The sequence below is a fragment of the Acomys russatus genome, chromosome 16 (assembly GCF_903995435.1).
Source record: "Acomys russatus chromosome 16, mAcoRus1.1, whole genome shotgun sequence".
NCBI classification, from domain to species: Eukaryota; Metazoa; Chordata; class Mammalia; order Rodentia; family Muridae; genus Acomys; species Acomys russatus.
In genome coordinates, this window is record NC_067152.1 from 11851939 (window position 1) to 11874141 (window position 22203).

Genomic DNA, 22203 nt, shown 5'->3' on the forward strand with positions numbered 1-22203 from the left:
CAAGTGAGAAAACAAGCAAGATATACTAAGCAGCACTTTTCCACAGCCTCAGAGTTCCTCCTTTAGGTTCCTGCCCTGACTTCCCTGGATGGGACTGTGATGGAAGAATAAGCAAAGCACACCCCTTTCAGGGAATGTAGTAATAATGCTTTGAGCCAGTGCAGATGATGCTAGGCCTGGCTTGCCAAGTTTCAGAGGGAAGTTAAGACTGTATCAGGGATGTTTGTGTGATATTTTGAATTATAGACTACTAACGTAAAACCTTTGCTTTGGTGACTTAATGCCGCTTAGCTGGAGCTGAGAGATTACCTGTATTTAAAAAGACACTACCACATTGAGGACTGTAAATCTGAAATACTCTCAGCATACAGAAGCTGTGGTCCGGAGAAGACTGAGGCTACATCTCAGGCTGGATGGTACTGGTTTTGAAGGCATGAGGGAGTTCACAAACAGCAGCTGAGGTTTAGTATAACTGCATAGTAGGGCTAGAGTCCCTGAAGGGAGGCATATGCACACAAACATGTACATACACTATGCCTCCCTAGTACTGCTGGGTGTACAACAGCATACCTTTCCCACCCTTCCTTCCTCTGGAGTACTTGTAAATGCATGAAGAACGAGGCCAGGCAACAATCTCTCTCCCCCTTTCACTGCTGAGCACATCAGGCTAGCTGGCACATGAGTTTCCAATGATTCTCCCATCTAGGGTAGAGGATTTTGCTTTTATGCAGATTCTGGGGAATCTGAATTTAAGATTCTCAGGCTATGTTGCATGGACTTTAACTCATCTGAGTCATTTCCTCTCTCTTACTTTTTATTTACTTATTTTCTGTAGCTCAGGCAGGCCTGGAACAAATGGCAACCCTATCTTAGCCTCCCAAATGCTGAAATTACAGACATGAGTCTCTATGATGAGAAAGAGTTTTCTTAAATTAATCTGTCTTTTATAAACAACAAGAGGCAACAAGAGGCAGAAAAAAGTCAATCATATCTAAGAGAACAGCCCCATGCCTTGGACATAGCAGTGCGTATAGCCACTTAACACTGTTCACTGGGCATGGAAGCTCCTGAGTTGGCTGCTTCTTGCAGCCTAAAACTTTCTCTTTTGTTTCCCTAGGAAGGCTTTCATTCTTTTCTGGAATTCAAATTCACCTGTTTAGTACATTTATAGTATTTGTCATGTTGTACTAGATTGCAGTTACTGGCCTATATCACTTTTATCTCCCTCAGAGCTCTAAGTTACAGGATCTAGCACATATTTTTGGAACAAATAATTTCTCTGTTCAACATAAACAAATTTTTTCCCCCCAAGACAGGGTTTCTCTGTGTAGCCTTGGCTGTCCTGGACTTGCTTTGTAGATGAGGCAGGCCTCGAACTCACAGTGATCCACTTGCCTCTGATTCCTGAGTGCTGGGATTAAAGGTGTAGACCACCGCACCCAACTTCATTCTTTTTTTTTTTTTTTTGGTTTTTCGAGACAGGGTTTCTCTGTGGAGCCTTGGCCATACTGGACTCACTTTGTAGACCAGGCTGGCCTCGAACTCACAGCGATCCGCCTGCCTCTGCCTCCCGAGTGCTGGGATTAAAGGCGTGCGCCACCATGCCCGGCTCCATTCATCCATTTTTTAAAAAAGGTTTATTTATTATTATGTATACAGTATTCTGTCTGCATGTACACCTGCACACCAGAAGAGGGCATTAGATCACATTATGGATGTTTGTGAACCACCATGTGGTTGCTGGGAATTGAACTAAAGACCTTTGGAAGAACAGGCGGCACTCTTAACCACTGAGCCATCTCTCTAGTCCCCGCATTCATCCATTTTTAAAAAGAAAAGATCGTTTTTTTAAATTACAAGCATGTGTTTGTGTATCTCTGAGTGTATCTGTGCAGTATCTGAGGAGGTTAGAGGTGTTAGATGCCCCGGGGCTGGGAACCAAACTCTGTTCTCTGTAAGATCAATATGCACTCTCAACCACTGAGCCATCTCTTCAGCTCCCTTTCTCTCTCTCTGAGTCAGGGTCTTACTTTTAGTTTAGGTTGGCCTGGAACTCACTATGTTTGTAGCTAGGCTTGTGATCATCTTGTCTCAGTCTCCCAAATTCTGAGATTACAGGCGCGTGCCACCATACCCAGGAAGGAAAAGTTTCTAAACAGAGCTACAGGAAGTAGCTTATCCTCAAAAATAGCCCAAAAATCTTAATGACTTCTCTCATTTACACTAGACTCCTCTCGTAGAGGCATGGCTATTAACACACCAGGATTGGAGGAAGCCTCCAGAGGTCCAGCTTCTTGGTTGCTAAACAGTGAGTTTTACATTTGGAGCAGTAGTACATCTCATTTTCCCCCAGCTCCTCCTCACTGGTGAAGGCACGGAGACAGCTGTCCAGGTTGATGGGCTCAGCCTGTGCTCGCCGACTAAGCTCCACGCTTTCATGCTCCTCCACAACCTGAAAGAGGACGAAACAAGGTTAACCAGAATTACATAGAGGGCATTTACAATGAACACCTAGAAATGCACCATCTTAGCCACTCTTAGAAGAGTCTACATGTGGGGGCGGGGGGATACAACCCAAACTAGGGTCTTTTGGGCAACACACGCACACCTTATCAATAATATCCTGGATTAAATGCCCACTGATACAAATAGATTTTTTAAAAAAAGATTTATTATTTATACAGTATCCTGCCTGCATGTGTTACTGCATGCCATAAGAAGGCACCAGATCTCATGACAGATGGTCATGAGCCACCATGTGGTTGCTGGAAATTGAACTCAGGACCTTTGGAAGAGCAGATGGTGCTCTTAATCTCTGAGCCATTTCACTAGCTTTTTTTTTTTTTTTTTTTTTTTTTGAGACAGGGCTTCTTTGTGTAGCCTTGGCTGTCCTGGACTCACTTTGTAGAACTCACAGAGATCTGCCTCTACCTCCCAGAATGCTAGGATTACAGGTGTGTGCCACCATGCCTGATTTAGATTTTTTTTTTGGAGACAAGGTCTCATATAGTTCAAGCTGGTCCTGGATTCACTATGTAGCTGAGGATGACCTTGAGCTTCTGATCCTTCTGTTGCATTTCTGCTCTTGCGGAGGAACTGGGTTCAATTTCCAGTACCCACATGATATGTATTATTTGTAATTCCATGGCCAGGGGATCTGATGGGCTCTGCAAGCATCCTACCCATGTGCACAGACATATATGCAGGCAAAACACCCTCACACACACATTCCCTCCAGGAGGTGGGCACGAGGCTCAGGAGATTCAGGAGGTAAACAAACTTCACACAGAGCAGCAACCTGCAAGATCCTCTAAGTGCCCTACCCTACCACTGAGCTGCCTCAGTTCAATGGAAGCCCTTTTTTCTGTAATGGCAACAAAATGAAGAGCAAGCTTAAAAGAGCAATACAACGTTGATACAACCTTTAATTTTTGGCCAAAACTTTCAGGTCCAAGTAAGAAGTATGATAAGCTTTAGGGCAAGAAGGAGTTAAGCATAAGAACAGAGAGCCAGGGCTGGGAGTGTAAATCAGCAGTGAGTATTTGCCTAGGGTGTTTTGGGGCTCTGGCTTCAATCTCTAGCATCATAAAGGAAAAACCAAAGCGCAAACAAAAAGAGACGGCATAAAGGGAGTGAGAAGGGGTAAAGCTGGACAGAGGGGAGCAAAAGAAGGACCAAGACTGGGACAGCCAGATTCCCTCCCCAGGCTCATACTCCTGCCTTCAACCCAAGAAACAATCAAGAAGCACGGAGATGAGACTCGCTTGTCTCTGCTATGAATAAGAAGGTAGGGAAGGCATGCCATCGGTGATTATGTAGGCTATCTGAGACTTCACATATCAACATATATCTTTCTTCCAAGGCAGAGCCTGGACTACTAACCTAACAATGCCTGCTTCTTCCTGTCAAAGCTCCCGATGTTCACGACTCACTTCCTGCCCCTCCTCCACAGGGAACTGCTTATCTGCACCTGAGGCAATTTCCTATGTTAGCTTTACCGAAACTCTTGGGAACATGGGCTGCTTGGATTATGAATTGGCACAATTTAGGCCATTTCGTTTACTGCAGGCTTTTCAGGTGAGACTTTTTCCCTACAGAGGAGACAGCTGAGTCACAGGCTGTCAAACATGCCAATGAACTATCAAGGTTGGAGTTAAGGTTTTAGCAGTGTATTACCATCTGGTCTAAAGAATTCAATTTAAGAGGAGCTCAGGAGAAAAGTCTGTTTTTACAATTAAAAGAAAATTTTGTTTGGGTCGCTGGCTCTGAAGACAAAATTGATAGTAATAAAGTTCTAACAGTCTCTCAGTCTGCTTCTCTGTGACAGGGTCTTGCTATTTCGTTTAGCCTGGCCCTGACTCTTCTAGGTAGCCAAGTGGCCCCAAACTCCTGATCTTCCTGTTTGAACTTCTTGAGTGCTAGCATTAGGAGCATGTGCTGCTGTGGCCAGCTCTCAGTATCTTCTGAGCTGGTCACCGTAAGGAAAAGTGGACACGCTAAGGAAACATGGGCGATGTTCACACCTACAATTCTAGTGCTCAGGAGGCTGAGGTAGGACACTACAGTGAGAGCAGGTCTCAACAACAGAAAACAAAACAAAACAAAACATGGCCCTGTGTTCACAAGAAAACTTGGGTACAGTTCCCTAAAAACAATAGCAAAAACCAAGTATGGTAGCATGTGCTTATAAACTTAGTGCTGGGAAGGCAGAAGGACAGATCTTTGGGGCTCTGTGGCCAACTAGCCCCGCTTAATTGGTGAATTTCAGATCAATAAATATGAGACCTTGTCTCAAAGCAAACAGACAAACCAAGGCACACAGCTCCTGAGGAATCATACCTGAGATTGATCTCTGGCCCCCAACATGAACTCACACATTTAAAACCACCCAGCTTTGCAGAAATGGAAGTGTATAAAACAGAGTGGTGTCTTTTTTCATAGCTATGAAATTTTATGTCTATGCTATGCTATATTACTAGTAAAGAATGCTGGTTTGGTGTTTTGTTTTTGATTTTTTACAACTATGGGCTATAAAGGTAGGTGGGGACTGACAAACTGATAAAAATAAATTTTTGGACATTTATCAATTTCCTTTAATGACAAAGATTTCTTTTACCTCTTAGGGTTCACAGATCCTCTACTACTATCCAAATAATGTATTATTTATAAACACCCTATTGAAAATTGTAAAAAGGTAGAAATCTTTTATATACTTTTACTTTTATTTTACATTAATTGTGTGTATGTGTGTGCCTGTGTGGAAGAATGCGCACAAATGAGCACAGGTGCTTGTGGAGTCCAGGAGAGTGTGCTGAAATCTCCTGGAGTTGGAGTTACAGATGGTTGTGAGCCATCTGGATCCTTTGAAATGGCACTAAATGCTCTTAACCACTTAGCCATGTCTAAAGCCTCATATGTACTATATGTATTAATTAAAGCCTGGAACTTTCTATATCGATCAAAATGGCCTTGAATTCAGAGATCCGCCTGTCTCTGACTCCCTAGTTCTAAGATTAAGAGAGTGCAGAACTATGCTTCATCCTTCATAATCTTTTTCTGTTTTCTTTTTTCTTTCTTTCTTTTTTTTGTTTGAGACAGGGTTTCTCTGTGTAGCCTTGGCTGTCCTCGAACTCACAGCGATCCACCTGCCTCTTCCTCCCAAGTGCTGGGATTAAAGAAGTGCGCCACCACCGCCAGGCTTCTGTTTTATTTTTCAAGACAGGGTATCTCTGTGTAGCCTCGGCTGTTCTGGACTCACTTTGTAGACTAGACTCACACAAATCCATCAGCCTCTGCCTCTCCGAGTACTGGGAGAGGCAGAGGCAGGTAGACCTCGCTGAGTGAGAGGCTAGCCTGATCGACAAATTGAATTTCAGGACATCTAGGGCTACACAGAGAAAGTGTGTCAATCAAACAAACGAAACTATCAGTTGATGTTAAACAAACATCAAAAATATTCAAAACCTCATCCATAAAACTTGCTATCTTGGGTTGGTGAGATGGCTCAGTGGATAAAAGCACTTGCTGCCAAGAATGACAATCTGAGTTCAATTCCCAGAATCCAGGAAGGAGAGTACCAATTTCTGAGTTTTGTCCTCTGACAGTCATGTGTGCCATGGAATGCACAGAAACATACTCTTTCACAGACAGACAGACACACACACACACACACACATGCAATAACAATGTAAAAACTGGGGCTGGAGAGATGGCTCAACAGGTTAGAGCACTGACTGCTCCTTCTAGAGGACCTGAGGTTCGATTCCCAGGACGCACAGGGCAGTTGTTTGTAACTGCAGCTCCAAAGAAATTCTTCTGGACTCCACGAGCACCAGGAACACAAGTGGTGTACACACATACATGTAGGCAAAACATCTACATGCATAAAAATAAGAAAATAAGGGGGCAAGGTGTGGTGGCACTCGGGAGGCAGAGGCAGGTGGATCACTTTGAGTTCGAGGCCAGCCTGGTCTACAAAGGGAGTCCAGGACAGCCAGGGCTACACAGAGAAACCCTGTCTCGAAAAACCAAAAAACCAAAACAAAAACCAACCCCCCCAAAAAAACCAAAAACCAACCAAACAAACATAAAAGCAAAAGTGAGGATGAGGGAGAGAGAGAGGAGATAGAGAGAGACCTGTCCTAGGAAGTCTTGAGGAGCTTGAAAGAGGGAGTTGATGATCAAAATACATTGTATCAATCTGTGAAATTATCACTAAATAAATTTTTTTTACAAAATTAAAAATTGTGTATCTTGATATGTACTAAAAAAAATCAGTAACCATTATTTTCAGTGACTACATACTAACTTACGTAATGAATACATCACACTTTATTTAACCATACTTCTAATACAGAATAAGTACATTTCTAATTACTATTTTCTTTTCTTTTCTTTTTTTTTTTTAGAAAAGCTATATAGCCAGGTAGTGGTGGTGCATGCCTTCAATCCCAGCACTCAGGGAGGTAGAGGTAGGTGGATCTCTATAAGTTCAAGGCCAGTCTGGTCTACAGAGTGAGTCCAGGACAGCAAGGGCTACAAAGAGAAACCCTGTCTTGAAAAATGAAAACAAAACAAAACTAAAAAACCAAAAAACAAAAAAACCCCACCAACTATATAATGAACAGAATACTATTTCCCAAGGAAAACTCCTAGATGGGAAATTACCAAAATAAAAAATATAAAGCAGCTTGGCGTGGTGGTGCACGCCTCTAATCCCAGTACTCAGGAGGCAGAGGCAGGTGGATCACTGTGAGTTCCAGGCCAGCCTGGTCTACAAAGTGAGTCCAGGGCAGCCAGAGCTGGACACAGAGAAACAGGGGGGGGGGGGGGGGGAAAGCAAATTAGTAATAACCTCAACTGTGTACCAAGCTTCTTTACGTGACTGACTAAGCAGGACAGGAGCCACATTTAGTAAGAGCCCAGATTAGTAATGCTGCCCCCGCACCCCTAAGACAAGGCATCTCAGTAGCTCCAAAGCTCCCCTGTGTTGTATTACTGAAAGTGGAAGTGGGGCAAGCATGACAGGTCATATGTAGGCTCTTCCTGTAAGTGATGTCTTCCAGAGTCTCTCAGATTGCACAACAGGCTTGTTAAAGGGGAAGAGGTACAGAGAGCTAAGTAATCTCCTATCTTTGATAGGGACTGCCTAGCCAGGATAATGTAGTTATAATTTGTGCTGACAAAGTCTTGTTCGTCTGTCCATTGCTAAAATTTTCCTTCTTCAAAGAAAGCACAGCTAAAGTTTCTAAAATGCCTTGCTACAGTGAGCATGACCTAGAATACCTTTCCAAAAGTTCCTTAGCTTTTAGCCTAATATCTTCTTCCTCTGTTTTGTTTTGACATGATCTTAGGAAACCCTGGTTGGCCTTGAATTTGCTGTCTAATCAATACAGGCTTTGAATTCCTGATCCTCCTATTTCAATCTTTTAGTGCTAGGATTAAAGAAGTGTACTACTATGCCCAGTTGAGCCCCCTGATCTTTTTGTTTGTTTGTCAACAGTCCACAGTATGTTAGGCAGAGGTGGTGCACACCTTTAATTCCATCACTCAGGAGGCAGTGGCAGACGAATCTCTGAGTTCAAGGCCAGCCCTATCTAGAGCGTGAGTTCCAGGACAGCCAGGGCTGCATAGAGAAACCCTGTCTTGAAAACCAAAACCAAATAAAGAGTCCACAGTACATCCATTCTTGTCTATAGGGAGCTGGGTCTATGGTGGTAAAATTGGAAATCCAAACGGGGAAGTTAGCCTTGAACAGATTAATTCTCCCATTCCTCAACAGCATAAAAAGTCAGAAGAGTGAAGCTGGTGAGATGATTCAGAAGATAAGGTGGCTTGCTGTCAAGCCACAGGACCTGAGTTTGACCCTGAGACTCACATGGCAGGAAGGACCTGCTCTCTCAAGTTGTTCTCTGACATTTACATACATAGAAATTACAAATACATTTGGGGTGGGGTGGGGGAAGCCAGAAAAGTCAATTGCTATTATTAATTTATCTGAAGAAAACATGTTTTGTGAACACCTGTAATCCCAGCACTCAGGGAGGCAGAGGCAGGCGGATTTCTTTCTGTGAGTTCAAGACCAACCTGGTCTACAAAGAGAGTTCTAGGTCATCCAGGGCTACACAGAGAAACCCTGTCTCAAAACATCAAAAATCAACCAACTCAACAATTTTTTTTTTAATAAATAAAGGAACTTCCTGAAAAATTAAGAGGCATATACTACACTCACTACAATCTGTTAGAAACTTGGCTAATTTTGTTTACTTTTCCACTAAATTATTTCTGGGGTTTTCTTTTCTTTTAGATGCTGGGGACTTTTTTTTTTTTAAAGACAGGGTTTTCTCTGTGTAGCCTTGGTGGATCTCTGTGAGTTCGAGGCCAGCCTTGTCTACAAAGTGAGGCCAGGACAGCCAAGGCTATAATGAGAAACTCTGTTGGGGGAGGAGGGGGAAGATTTGCTTATTTTTATTTTATGTGTACTGGTTTTGGTCTGTGTACTGTGTGCATGCCGTGTCTTTGGAAGCCAGAAGAGGGTACTGGACCCTCTGAAACAGGAGTTGCAAACACATGCAGGTGGCATGTGGTGTTTGAAATTAAACCCAGGTCTTCTCAAGAGTAGAGGTGTTCTTAACTGTTGGGCCATTTCTTTAGCATCCCCCAGAGTGCTGGGATTACAGGTGTGTGCCACCATACCTAGCCCTGTAACTTCTTTAATTACACCGTTTAGTTTCAAGATTTGTTATTAATGTTTCTGAAATTTAATGCCCAATACCACCTAGAAGTTGGGGGGTGGCGAGAGCCAAGCAAACATACCAGGGTATCAAGTACCACAGAGAATGCCTTTAGTTGTTTTTCTGATTTTAGTTTGTTATTATACAGTTAGGTTGGGGAACATTTCCCATATAAAACCCATCACTTTATGGCCACTCCCCTACCCCCAAACTCAGTACTCACTCTTTCCTGTGATGTTTGATAGCGGAGGTGAAGGGCTGTAGGATCCCAATCCACAGCAATGCAGGCATTTCCAATGAGAGCTCTGTCTTCTCCACAATCAATTTTACAGCCTCTGCAAAATCTAAAAGGGGAAAGCATTTATAGGGCAATAATGAACGAAAAATTTCTCGATTAAAAATATTCTTTAATATTTCTCTTGGTTTCATAATTTGTCAAATTCTAACTTCAGAATCTGATAAATGGAGTAATATGTTAATAATTTCAAGAATCATGCTTATAACTTCAAGTCTTTGGCTTTCTGTAGCATTTAACAGTTTTTAATTGTGGGCAGCCATGCAGGAGAAACAGCAAAATAGCTCTAGAACTCATGAAATATGGCCCCCTAGTTAGCATATCTGAGATGGGAGTGTCTTGGTGACCGAGGACTTCATGCTGTTATGGAACACAGCTCTGCTTGTTACCTTTGTGATCCTCATAATCCTCCTAATATATTAATTGTGTGTGTACTATAAGGAGACTTCCAGCCACTCACTGGGCAATATCAACAATGCTTGATCTCTTTCAGGCATTGCTGCTGGAGAAGATTAATGGTTCAACCAGCACCCTTGAAAAGAAGCTGCAGATGTAGATTGCTAACCATGACCACTCCCCTTAGAAAGAATTTGGAAAGATAGATTGTCCAACAAGGTTAGGTAAAGATGTTCTTGCTAGTGGCTCTGACACAGAAAGTCTTAGGGGACAATTTGAAGTTAAGAAAAAGTACACACTTAATAGTAAAGCTAGGGCCCTTTTGAGGTTGGTGAGCAAAGACAGTACTCCAATAGGCACTGGCTGATGTGACTCACTGAAGCTGGGCTTCAATTTCTTATCTTTATTTTTGCCCCCAGGTTTCTGATATGATTTAATAGAAACTGTTAATGAGTAGAAGAACACCTTTAGGATTTAAAGTAGAAATGGCTGATTGTTTTTATATAGAAGTTTAGATTTGTGATTTTTTTGAGATTGTTGTAAGATTACTTTTCAAGATAACTGATTCTTTTTTTGTAAATGCAAATTGCAGCCTGCCAGTAAAGAAAAGCTGGGTGAGAAATTACCTTGCTTGCTTATACTCTGTTAATATATAACAAGTTGCTTAGTGACAAATGTGTATAGATTCTTGGAAATAACTTGTTTTTCATGTTTGTCTCTCACCCATAATGTATAAAACATCTGATCATTTGAAGGTACTGAGGAACATTTTTTTCTTAGGTATACTCTTTGTAATCATTCATGTAAAGAAAACAGAATGAAACCACTCTGAGATTTTTGTACTGCTTGAAAGATCTTGCTGGGATGTATAAGCTGAGGGAGAAATAATAAAGTTGTTGAAATTCTCTCTTTGGAATTTGTTCCATCCACCAAATGTATATGTGTATATATGGGCAGGTGTATAATAGAAGGCTGGGTTGGAACTTACGCTTTGGAGTTTGCTCCATCTGCCAAGATGTGTGTGTGTATGTATGTGTGTAAGGTTGTAGGAATCGATGTTCATCCACCAACTGTGTGAATGTATGTATGTATGTACCTATGGGAATATGTAAAGTAAGAGAAGCCTGTTGGAACCTACCTGCTGGAGTCTCTTACTTCATCACTAAGTGTGTGTGTTTGTGTTTCTTTTCTCTCCTTCTTTCCCTTTTTTTTTTTAGATGCTTGTCACCATCAGTGGAAGCCTCCTACTAGGAGCCATCAGCCCTAGTCCCCACTTATATGGTAGCTGTAAGCCCCCACCAGGTAGCTATCAGCACTGGCCTGCTGCCAGCAATTAAATTCTCAACCTTCAGTCTAGCGCTATCAGTGGAAGCTACTGCCGGTAACAATCAGCCTAGAAAGCTGCCCTCAGAGAAAGTCTGCAGAGTCACCAGCCAGCTGCTGGATCTACACCCGCCTCTGTTTCCCCAGTTGATGTTGATAGTTGACATATAGAAAGATACAAGTTTCATGACAAGTAAAATGATTCAGAAACAAGCTGCTTTTTGACATAAACTTACTTGAAAGAAATTGTAAGTTCATTTCTATAATGCTATAAGGTGAATGATATAATGCTTATTCCACTGCAGAATATAACCTTAAGAAAGTATGTAGACAAATTTATGGAGGCAGGTCAAAGGCCAAGACACCATGATGGCACTAACGGTTATATGTGCTTCATTTGTTGTTATGTCTTTTATAGTCTCCTAAAAGTTAAGTTTAGTATTATTAGATAGATACTGTCTCTCTGCTGTAACAGCAATGACCCATCAAACATTTGTAAAACCCCAGGAACGATTACCAGCAAAGTTAGTAAACAAGTTATGTTCTACTAGCTCAAAAGAACATTTGGACTAATAATAGACATGTGTGCATGACTGTAGACACAGTACTCAGGAGGCTGAGGAGGGTCACTTGAGCCCTGTAGTTGAGATCAGCCTGGGCAACACAATGAGACTCTATTTAAAAATGACAAAAGAAAAAAGAAAGTTTAGAATAAAAATGTTTATCATGGGTTATGAATTTGGGGTGGGATGTAATCTGTAAAATTACATGCCTGGAAAACAAATCTATACTCTGAAATTCACAAAGAGGAAATGGACAATTCTCAAGTTTATCACTATTCACAACTGACAATTCTAAATTGAGGAATCTTATAAAGAAGTATTGTATTTGAAACTGAGTCTACAGAGACTGGTTTTACAGAAAGTGACTTTACCTATACCACGGGCACCAGGCACAGGAGTTTCCATCTTTCTGCACAACTCGGAGAGTGAATGGATATTGATAGCCCATGCTGTCATCACTGAAAGAAGAAACACACCCAAGTCTAAGAAGCATTTCTGGTTTGAGAGTTCTTTCTTTTTTTCTTCTGAGACAGGGTTTCTCTATGTGTAGCCTTCCTGGTTTGGGCTCACTTTGTAGACCAGGTTGGCCTTGAACTCACAGAGATCCACCTGACTCTGCCTCCCTATTGCTGGGAGTAAAGGTATGCACCACCGAACCTGGATGGTTTTAGAGTTCTTTAAGTTATTCTGGGGTAGTTTTATTTTCCACAGCAGCGTGCCCTTGATGAAACTACAGATGCACACCACTACACCTTGTGTAAGTAGTGCTGTGGAGTGAACCCTGAGTCTTCTGTATGCTAAACAAGTCTTCCCCAACGGAGTTACATCCTCAAGCCACCCACCTGTCCTTTATAATCCATTTTTTTCTTTTTCGAGTTTCTCTATGCAACCCTGGCAGTCCTGGATCTTGCTCTATAGACCTCGCTGCTCTTGAATTTACAGAGACCCAGTTGCCTCTGCCTCCTGGGTACATGGTACAGGCGCTTCCCATCTTTCTATATAACCCAAACGACTACTGGTGGACTTTACTGTCCATTGGCATGTTCAAAGCAAGTGAAAAGCAGCCAAGGCATCCAAACAAAAGAATAATCAGGAGCATCCTAATAGAGGATGGAGAAGATATTAAGCTAAAATAACCCCATCCCTCCTGTTACAGTTTTCAGTACTAGAGATTAAACCTAGGGTGTTGTGGCTGTTAGGCTGGCACTGGACCACTGAGCTGTACCTTCGGGACTCCTTTCATTTTTCATCTGAAGATAGGATCTCACACTAAGTTTCGCAGGCTAACTGCAAACTCACTCTAGTAGAGGAAAGTCTTAAAATTGCTATCCTACTGCTTTAGCCTGGTGAGCAGCTGGGGTTAAGGGGGTGAATCACTAGGCTTAGCTTCAGTTGGGATGTTCAAAGTCCCTTAATGGACCATATATTGAAAGCCTGGTTTCCAGCTTATGTTACTATTGAGCAGTGGAGAAACGTTTAGGAGTCTCGGCCTAGCAGAACAAGTTAGGTCACTGAGAACACATTCTGAAGTGGATATTAGGATCTCAGTCTTTTCTTCCTCCTGTTTCTTGGCCACCTTGAAGTAAGCAGGTTGTTCAACTGCATACTCCCCATCAAGATATACCTTGTCACAGGTGGTGCAAAGCATTGTGGCCACTGATCCCTTTAAAATCCCCTAGAGCCTGATTTTCTGTTTACTGTCTCTATGTATAATTTTCTTGCAGATACTTTTGAATAGCAAAACCATTCAGGTGTAGTGGTACAAGCCTTTAATCCCAGCATTGGGAGGCAGAGATAGGTAAATCTCTGTTTCAGGCCAGTGTGGTCTACATAGCGAGTTCCAGGACATACAGAGCTATATAATAGAACCCTGCATCAAAAAGGAAAGAAGAAAAAAATCAAAACTATACAGTATTTGTCCTTAAAAATGCACTACATTTTATTTATATGCGTGTGTATGCATGCCATGGCATACATATAAAAGACAATTTGAGGTTGTCAGTTCTGTCTTTCTACTATGTGGGTCTTAAGGATCAAACTTATTAACACCGATGAGCCATCTTGCCAGCCCCACCTCATACTGTTGTGTCTTCTTTACTCCATTTAGTGTAATGTTTTCAAGCTTTATTCATATTGTAGCATGTATCAGTGGCTCCTTACTTTTCATGGTAATATTATATTGTATGTATATAGTACACGTTGATTATCCATTATTTCTTGATAGACATTTTGAGTTGTTTCAACCTTTTGGCCACTGTGACCAATTACATTCAATTTGTTTGACACCAGAGGCATTTAGTAATTTTAGTAGTTCAGTGGCTATTTCCAAAAGACAAATTTAGCATTTAATTTCTAATGTCTGGAGTATTTTCTCTCCAGCTCGCTCTTACCTCCATGCTTCCACTCATACTGACACATACTTCACAAAAGTCAACACAGACCGTTGTATGAAGATAGACCAGGCTGACACCATCTTAAAATTAGAATCTATCTTATTACAAGGGCAATTCTTGTTTTCTGTAAAACTTAAATTTGACCAGGTCTTGACCCATTTTCTGGAATTTGACATGTTCCATACTCTATACCTTGACCTCCAAGTTCCCATGTAACCAAAATTCCTCTGGCAATCTCCTAACCCTTGAAAAATCCCTAGCCTTGCCAGGCATGGTGGTGCATGCCTTTAATCCCAGAATTCCAGGAGGCAAAGGCAGGTGGATCGCTGTGAGTTCAAGGCCAGCCTGGTCTATAAAGTGAGTCCAGGACAGCCAAGGCTACAGAGAAACACTGTCTTGAAGACACCGCCACCCCCCCCCCACCCCAAAGTGTGCAATCATTCAGTCTTGACTGATCAGACATTACTGGCTGCTTCTTTTCCGTCTTCTCTCAACCTCTGGACATTTTAAAAATCTAATATTTACTCTCTTAAATATGATAGTCCTTCATCTTAGGGCTTTAAATATCTACTTGTTGGTGACACCTGTATCTCCAGCAAAAAACATTTAAATCTACTTCCCACGAGCATCACAGCTATCTTGAAGTTAATTTGACTCCTGTCCTTGCCAAAGCTGCTCCTTCTGGAATTCCTCACTTCACAAAAGGACTGATCATTCACAACCCACTGTTCATGCTGGAAACCCACCCTTTTCTCAAAATCTATACTTAAGTCAGCAGCAAGTCTAGGGAAAAATCTTCACCCAGAAGTTCCTTAATTCAAATTCAATCCTACCCAAATGTCACTTCTACTAATACCACACATCCATTGACTAATTTGGTTATAAATTCTTTGCAGGTTGAAGACTCACCTTAACCTCATATCCTAATATCAAAAGACCTTCTACCATAAAGAACATAATTTTTAAAAAACTGCTCTTACCACAAAAGCTAATTTCTCATTGCTACAATGGCAAGAAAATGAAATGCAATTAAACTTTGATAGATGATACCAAATATCAGTGATTACTCAAAGTGAATACATTTACTGATCTCGTAAAACAGAAGTTAGGAGCAGTGGCGCACACTTGTAATCCCAGCACTCAGGGAGGCAGAGGCAGACAAATCTCTGTGAGTTCAAGGCCAGCCTGGTCTACCAAGTGAGTCCAGGACAGACGAGGCTACACAGAAAAACATAAGAATAAAGAATGAAAAGAAAAATCATTAGACACTAGGATGGCTAGTTGATACATAAATAGATCTCTTTTTTTTTTCATTTTTATTTAGTTTTAATTTATGTGCATTGGTGTGAGGGTGTGAGATCTTGGAATTACAGACAGTTGTGAGCTGCCATGTGGGTGCTGGGAACTGAACTCAGGACCTTTGGAAGAGCAGGCAGTGCTCTTAACCACTGAGCCATCTCTCCAGCCCATAAAATAGATCTTTTATATCACAACATATTCATAGAATTAATTCTTAGATTTACAAATTACAGGACTTGGCTTATCCTCAAGAACCTACCAATCCTGTGCATGGTTACTAGCTTCCTGAGGTGGGAGCGGACTGGCCAATCGAGATACTTGAATCCAAACTGCATCATAGAGATCTTTTTTCCGGGTGTGCACAGTACATGGAACAATCAGTGGCATTCCAAAGAGACTGGGGCGATTCTTCTGAGATGACAGGAAATACAGTTCTGTCCTCATCTACATGAACAAACAAGAGAGAGGCCAGACAAGAGAGGCTGTCAATTAACATGCATTTATATCCATTTTCTTTCTCCCCGCCAACTCCCCTAAGACAGGGTTTTCTATGTATTGCCTTGGCTGTGTTGGAAGTCGTTCTGTAGATAGGCTGTCCTCGGACTCAGAGATGTACCTGTCTCTGCCTCCTGAGTATGGGATTAAAGGCGTGCGCCACCAGATCTGGCTTGGATTTCAGGGTTTTTCCCCCCCCTGAGACAGGGCTTCTCTGTGTAGCCTTGGCTGTCCTGGACTCACTTGGTAGACCAGGCTGGCCTCGAACTTAGCCTCCTGAGTGCTAGGATTAAAATGTGCGCCACCACGCCTGGCTTGGATTTCAAGTTTTTAAGCTTTTTTTTTTTCTTCAAGTAAACATAACACAGTTTCAAGTAAACTATTCATAATTGCATAGCTTGTTGTTTTTAAATAATTAATATTTAGTCTTTCTCCAGAAAGAATGCCAGTAAGTAAAAGCCTTTCCAAGGGTGGCAATGACTAAATAATTATTAGCTACAGGAAGGGAGGATACTGGAGAAAAAAATAAAACAAAACAACCCAACTTTGGGCTAGAGACGGTTCAGGGGTTAAGAGCACTGGCTGCTCTTCCGAAGGTCCTGAGTTCAATACCCAGCAACCACATGGTGGCTCACAGCCATCTATAATGTGATCTGATGCCCTCTTCTGGTGTATAGGCATTACATGCAGGCAGAGCACTGCATACATAATAAACAAGCAAACAAAATGAAACAAAACAAAAACAACTCAACCTTTCAGGAAGATTCTCAAGGCTGGTTTACTGTTGATCTGGATTATTTTGTAAAAGACTTCCTAATGCACACCCAACTATATAGAGCTACCAATCTGCTTTGTTTTCTTTTTATTTTTTCTTTTTGGGTTTTAGACACAGCCAAGGTGTGTAGCCTTGGCTGTCCTGTACTCACTTTGTAGACCAGGCTGGCCTTGAACTCACTGTGATCTACCTGCCTCTGCCTCCCGAGTGCTGGGATTAAAGGTGTGTGCCCCCACCGCCCGGCTTGCTTTTGTTTCTAATTTGTCTTCTATATTGTATTTGTTGACTCAATGTAGATCTGTTACACACACATATAGAAGCATCAGGTGTTCCCTACTGCTTGTCACCTAGTACTCTAAGGTGGGCTCTCTCCTGAACCCATGGCCTGTGCTTTTTTGCTCAGGCCGGAAGGCAGCAAGCCCCAATGACTCCCCTGCTTCTGCCACCACTCTCCTCTGTCCACAGAGCTGCAGCCACAGGTGTATGCGCAACAACTTGTTGTCATATGCGTGCTGGGATCCAAACTCTGGTCCACATGATTGTGCAGCAAGCACTCCCAACTGCTTATCCATCTCACCAGCCCTATTTACTTATTTATTATTGAGACAGGATCACATGTAGGCAAGGTTGACCTCCACTTTAATATGTAGCCAAAGATGGCCTTGAACTACAGATGCTGCTGTCTCCACCTAGTAAGTGAAGTGATTATAGATGTGTAATTCTTATGTTTTTTATTTTATTTTGCCATTATTCACTTAAACTTAGTTACAATATATAATTTCAATTAAGATCTATAGCTGGACACGGTAGCTCATACCTATAATCTCAGCACTCAGAAGACTGAGGCTAGAGGAGTCCCATGGACTTATAAACAGGCTCCTTTTGATTTCCACATCCTATTGCACTGACTTATTTGTCTCTTTTCACATGTCTGGTAGCTTCACTCCTTATGTTTTACCCTTTAAGAGCATCTTGTTTGTTGTTTGTTTATTTATATACTATTTAATTTTTGGTTTGTTAAGACAGGGTTTCACTATATAGCCCTGGCTGTTCTGGAACTCCCACTGTAGACCAGGCTGGCCTTGAACTCAGAGAAACCCACTTGCCTCTGCCTTCTAGAATGCTGGGATCAAAGGTGAGAGTCACCATAGTCCAGTTATGCTTTTTTTTCTTTTTAAAAAGATTTATTTATATTTTTTGTGCTTGAGTATTTTTTTCTGTATATGTGGATCACATGTGTGCCTGGTATTCAAGGAAGCCAAGGAGAGCAATGGGTCCCAGGGAACTAGAGCTACAGTCAGTTGTGAGCAGCCTGGATGCTGGAAACAGAACCAGAGTGCAGTTTCTGCACTGAACAAGAACTGAAGTGTTCTTCACTGCTGAGCCATCTCTCTAGCTCCTCTTGATGCTTTTTATTTCTAAACGTGAGAACTGATTTATGAAGCCACACACACATAAGAATGAACACACTTTAGGCACTACATGCACAGTGTGAAGACTTATACATAGGCAAAATACTCATACACATAAAATAAAATGGAAAACATTTAAGAAGAATACATACAAACATTTAGCATTTTTACTAGAATTGCACATCAAATTTCGGAGTAAGTCTGTAGCAAACTGGTACCTTTAAATTATTTCACTTACTCCAAGAGCTTGGTCTATTAGTTTAAATTTAATTATTATTGTATGTGTGGCTAAGTGTGTGTGGGTGTGCCACAGTATGTGCACAGAGATTAAAGGACAACTCTGTAGAACTGAATCTCTCCTCTTTTATTACTTTAAGAGCCAGAGGTGTCAGATCCCCGGAGTTAGAGCTACAGGAAGTTGTGCACTGGGAATTGAACACACGTCCTCCAGAAGAGCAATACACACTCTTAACCACTAAGCCATCTCTCCAGCTCTCTACTTCTATAACATTTAAAAATTTTGTTTATGTGTCTATGCGGGTTTATGCACATGTGAGATCAAGTGCCCCTTGGAGTCCAGAAGAGAGCAGGAAATACCTTGGAGCTGAAGTTACAGTGCTTGTGAGGCACTTGACATAGTGTTAGCAAGCATGCTCAGGTCCTCTGCAGGAGCAATGCATGTTTTTAACAGCCATGACATTTCTCCAGCCCTCTCTTTCCACTTATGTGGTTGTGAGATGGAACTCAGGTCACTTGCCTTGCATGGCAAGCATCTTTATTCAATGAACCATCTTACCGACCCCAAAGAAATTAATGCTCTACAATCCTTACTGACTGTAAAGGAATTACTGAAGTATTTTATTTATTTACTTATTTGTATGGGTATTTTGTCTACATGTATGTATGTACACCATATGTGGGCTGAGTGCTTGTAGAGGCCAGACAAAAGTATCAGATCCCTTGGGACTGGAGTTGCAGACACTTGTGACTACCGTGTGTATGACAGGAATCAACTCAGGTCCTCTGGGAGAGTAGGCAGTTTTTAACCACAGAGCAATTACTCCAGCCCTTTGTTTAAAAAAAAAAAAATAAAAAAAAAAAAAATTAAATACTGTGTTATGGGTGTTTTGCCTACATGTATGTCTGGATACCACATTTGTACCTGGTACCCAAACAGGCCAGAAGAGCAGCTGGATATCTCAGACCCAGACAGCTGTGAATAGTCATGTGGTGCTGGGAATTGAACCCGGGTCTTCAGGAAGAGTAGCAGGTAGTCTTAACCACTGAGCAATCTCTCCAGCACCAATATTTTAGTTTTCTATTAATTCTATTTCTATTATTGTTTTCTATATAAATGCCTCCCATATCATTTGTAAAGTTTATTTGTATTGAATTGGGTTTTAAACACACAACTTAAAAAATGATGATTAAAATATTTTTTAAAAAATTTATTATTATGTATACAGTGCTCTGACTGCACATACACCAGCATGCCAGAAGAGGACATTAGATCACATTATAAATAGTTGTGAGCCACCATGTGGAAATTGAACTGGGAATTGCACTCAGGACCTCTGGAGGAGCAGTCAGTGCCCTTAACCTCTGAGCCATCTCTCCAGCCCCCGATTAAAATATTTATAGAGGTGAATAGGGCACATCTGCCACCAAGATCTCTTTATATCTAACTTCTGTAATTGGTAAATTCTGTCTTATTTGGCAAAGAGATTTTGCATGTGGTATTAAGAAATTTTCCCCCATAAATTCTTTCATTGATCTTTAAAGAGTTAGTATGTATGTGTGTGTGTATATATATATATTGCCCCCCTCGAGACAGGTTTCTCTGTGTAGCCTTGGCTGTCCTGGACTCACTCTGTAGACCAGGCTGGCCTCGAACTCACAGAGATCCACCTGCCTCTGCCTCCCTAAGTGCTGGGATTTAAGGTGTGTGCCACCACGGCCTGGCCCATACTTTTTTCTTTTCTTTTCTAGCTTAAATTTTTTTTTTAAAAGTAATTTATTCAGATTACATCTCACTTGTTATTCCCTCACTTGTATCTTCCCACTCTCTCCCTCCCTCCTCCATACAGAAGGGGACCTTGTCTCCCGTTCCCCACTATAAGATCACCGCCTATCAGGTCTCTTCCTGGTAGCCTACTTACTTTTCCTTTGAGTGTCACCAAGTCTCCCCACCAAGGGGAAGTGGTCAAACAGGAGGCTGAGAGTTCATGTCTGAGTCAGTCCCTGCTCTCCACACAATTTTGGAGAATGTGCTGTCCACTGGTTAGATCTGGATAGGGGTTCTAGGTTTACTGCATGCATTGTCCTTGGTTGGCACTGTAGTTTGAGCTGACCCACTAGGGTCCAGATCTGCCAGCCTTAATGGTCTTCTTGTAGGTTTCTAGAACCCTCTGGATTCTTCTATTTCTCTATTCTTCCTTACCTCTCTCACCTAGAGTCCCAACAGGAAGCCCTAGTATCTATCCCAATCTTCGGCTAAATGAAGACTTTTAGGGCCATCTCTGTTGGGCTAGTGTCCAATTATAAGTGAGTATATGTTATGTGTATCTTTCTGGGTCTGGGTTAACTCACTTAGGATGATCATTTCTAGTTCTATCAATTTGCCTGCAAATTTCAGGATTTCCTTGATTTTTGTTTCTGTTTTAGGAAATAGGGATTCTGTGTGTAGCCTTGGCTGTCCTGGACTCACTTTGTAGATCAGGTTGGCCTCGAACTCACAGTGATCCTCCTGCCTCTGCCTCCAGAGTGCTGGGATTAAAAGCATGTGCCACTACACCTGGCCCGATTTCTTTGTTTTTAATAGCTGAGTAGCATTCCATAGTGCAAGTGTACCACAGTTTCTTTGTGTCTGTGTGAATATGCTATATATGTTCAGGTACTGGTAGTGGCCAGGAAAAAGACATTGGATCCCCTGGAGCTGGATTTACAAGAGGTTGTGAGGAACCAACATGGGTTCGAGAACAGCTGTAAGTATTTTTTAACTGCTGAGTCTCCTCTCCAGCACTAAGCTCAAGGTCTTAAAATGAGATCAAGTGATATGAGGAAACCAAATGGCAAGTAGCTTTGTAAGAGACAGAAGGGAAAGTTCAGATGCACAGGTAGGAAATGCAGTTATTAGCCACAAGCTAAGGGATGCTCAGAAACAGAAGGTAGAGGAGCCAAGAAAAGTCTGCTGGTCTTTGGAGGGAGCCAGCTCTGTTAGTGTCTTGATTTCAGATTTCTAGTTTCTAGATTGTAAAGGAATTTTTGCTGAATCAGTTTGTTCTAGTTTGTTCTAAAAGTCCTTGGAAATGAATACAGTACATCAACAATAATTTCTCTTGTTATATAACTAAAGAATTAGCCAGGTGTGGTGGCGCACGCCTGTAATCCCAGCACATGGGAGGCAGAGGCAGGCTGATCGCTGTGAGTTCAAGGCCAGCCTGGTTCAACTCATCCTTAGTATTGTACTTCCTTTTTTTTTTTTTTTTTAAACACACTAATTTTGTTTTTTCATAGTTCATTTCCTTTTCCTTTCTCCTCCTTCCAAGTTCCCTTTAAACATTTAAAAATTTATAATTTATCTTTATTTATGTTCATTACTGTTTTGGCTGTATATATGTCTGTGTGAGGGTGTCAGAGACCACTGGAGTTACAGATAGGTGTGAGCTGCCATGTGGGTACTGGGAATTGAACCCATGTCCTCTTAAGAGACCGCTTAAGTACTGAGTGATTTCTCCAGCCACAGCTTTCTTTTGTCATGTTTTGAAAGTTTTATTATGTGTGCCAAGGCTGGCCTGGAACTCAAGGTCATCCTGTTTCAGAACTTAAATGTTGATATTATAGGTATGCACTGGCAAGTTTTATTTTCTTCTTCTATGAGCAGAGCAGTAAACTTTAGCCAATAAACATAATAAATAAATGAGAATTTGAGAACCTCAGGTCATTAGTTCCTTTTTTCCCCTCTCCCCATTTTTTGAGTTTCTAGGCAAATTCTCTAAACAATGACCTCTAGCCCCAGA

At 41.6% G+C, this 22203-nt stretch overlaps 1 protein-coding gene across 1 annotated transcript in view; it reads right to left on the minus strand.

The window, feature by feature from the left end:
* Positions 1-22203, minus strand: part of Usp32 (ubiquitin specific peptidase 32) — a 118146-nt gene that overhangs the window by 4840 nt on the left and 91103 nt on the right. Inside the window, exons 27-30 of the mRNA XM_051158187.1 lie at positions 15762-15946; positions 12182-12268; positions 9457-9577; positions 2261-2452 (exon numbers count right to left, since the gene is read on the minus strand). Coding sequence (XP_051014144.1) covers positions 2261-2452; positions 9457-9577; positions 12182-12268; positions 15762-15946 — 585 coding nt within the window. The remainder of the gene's footprint in view (positions 1-2260; positions 2453-9456; positions 9578-12181; positions 12269-15761; positions 15947-22203) is intronic.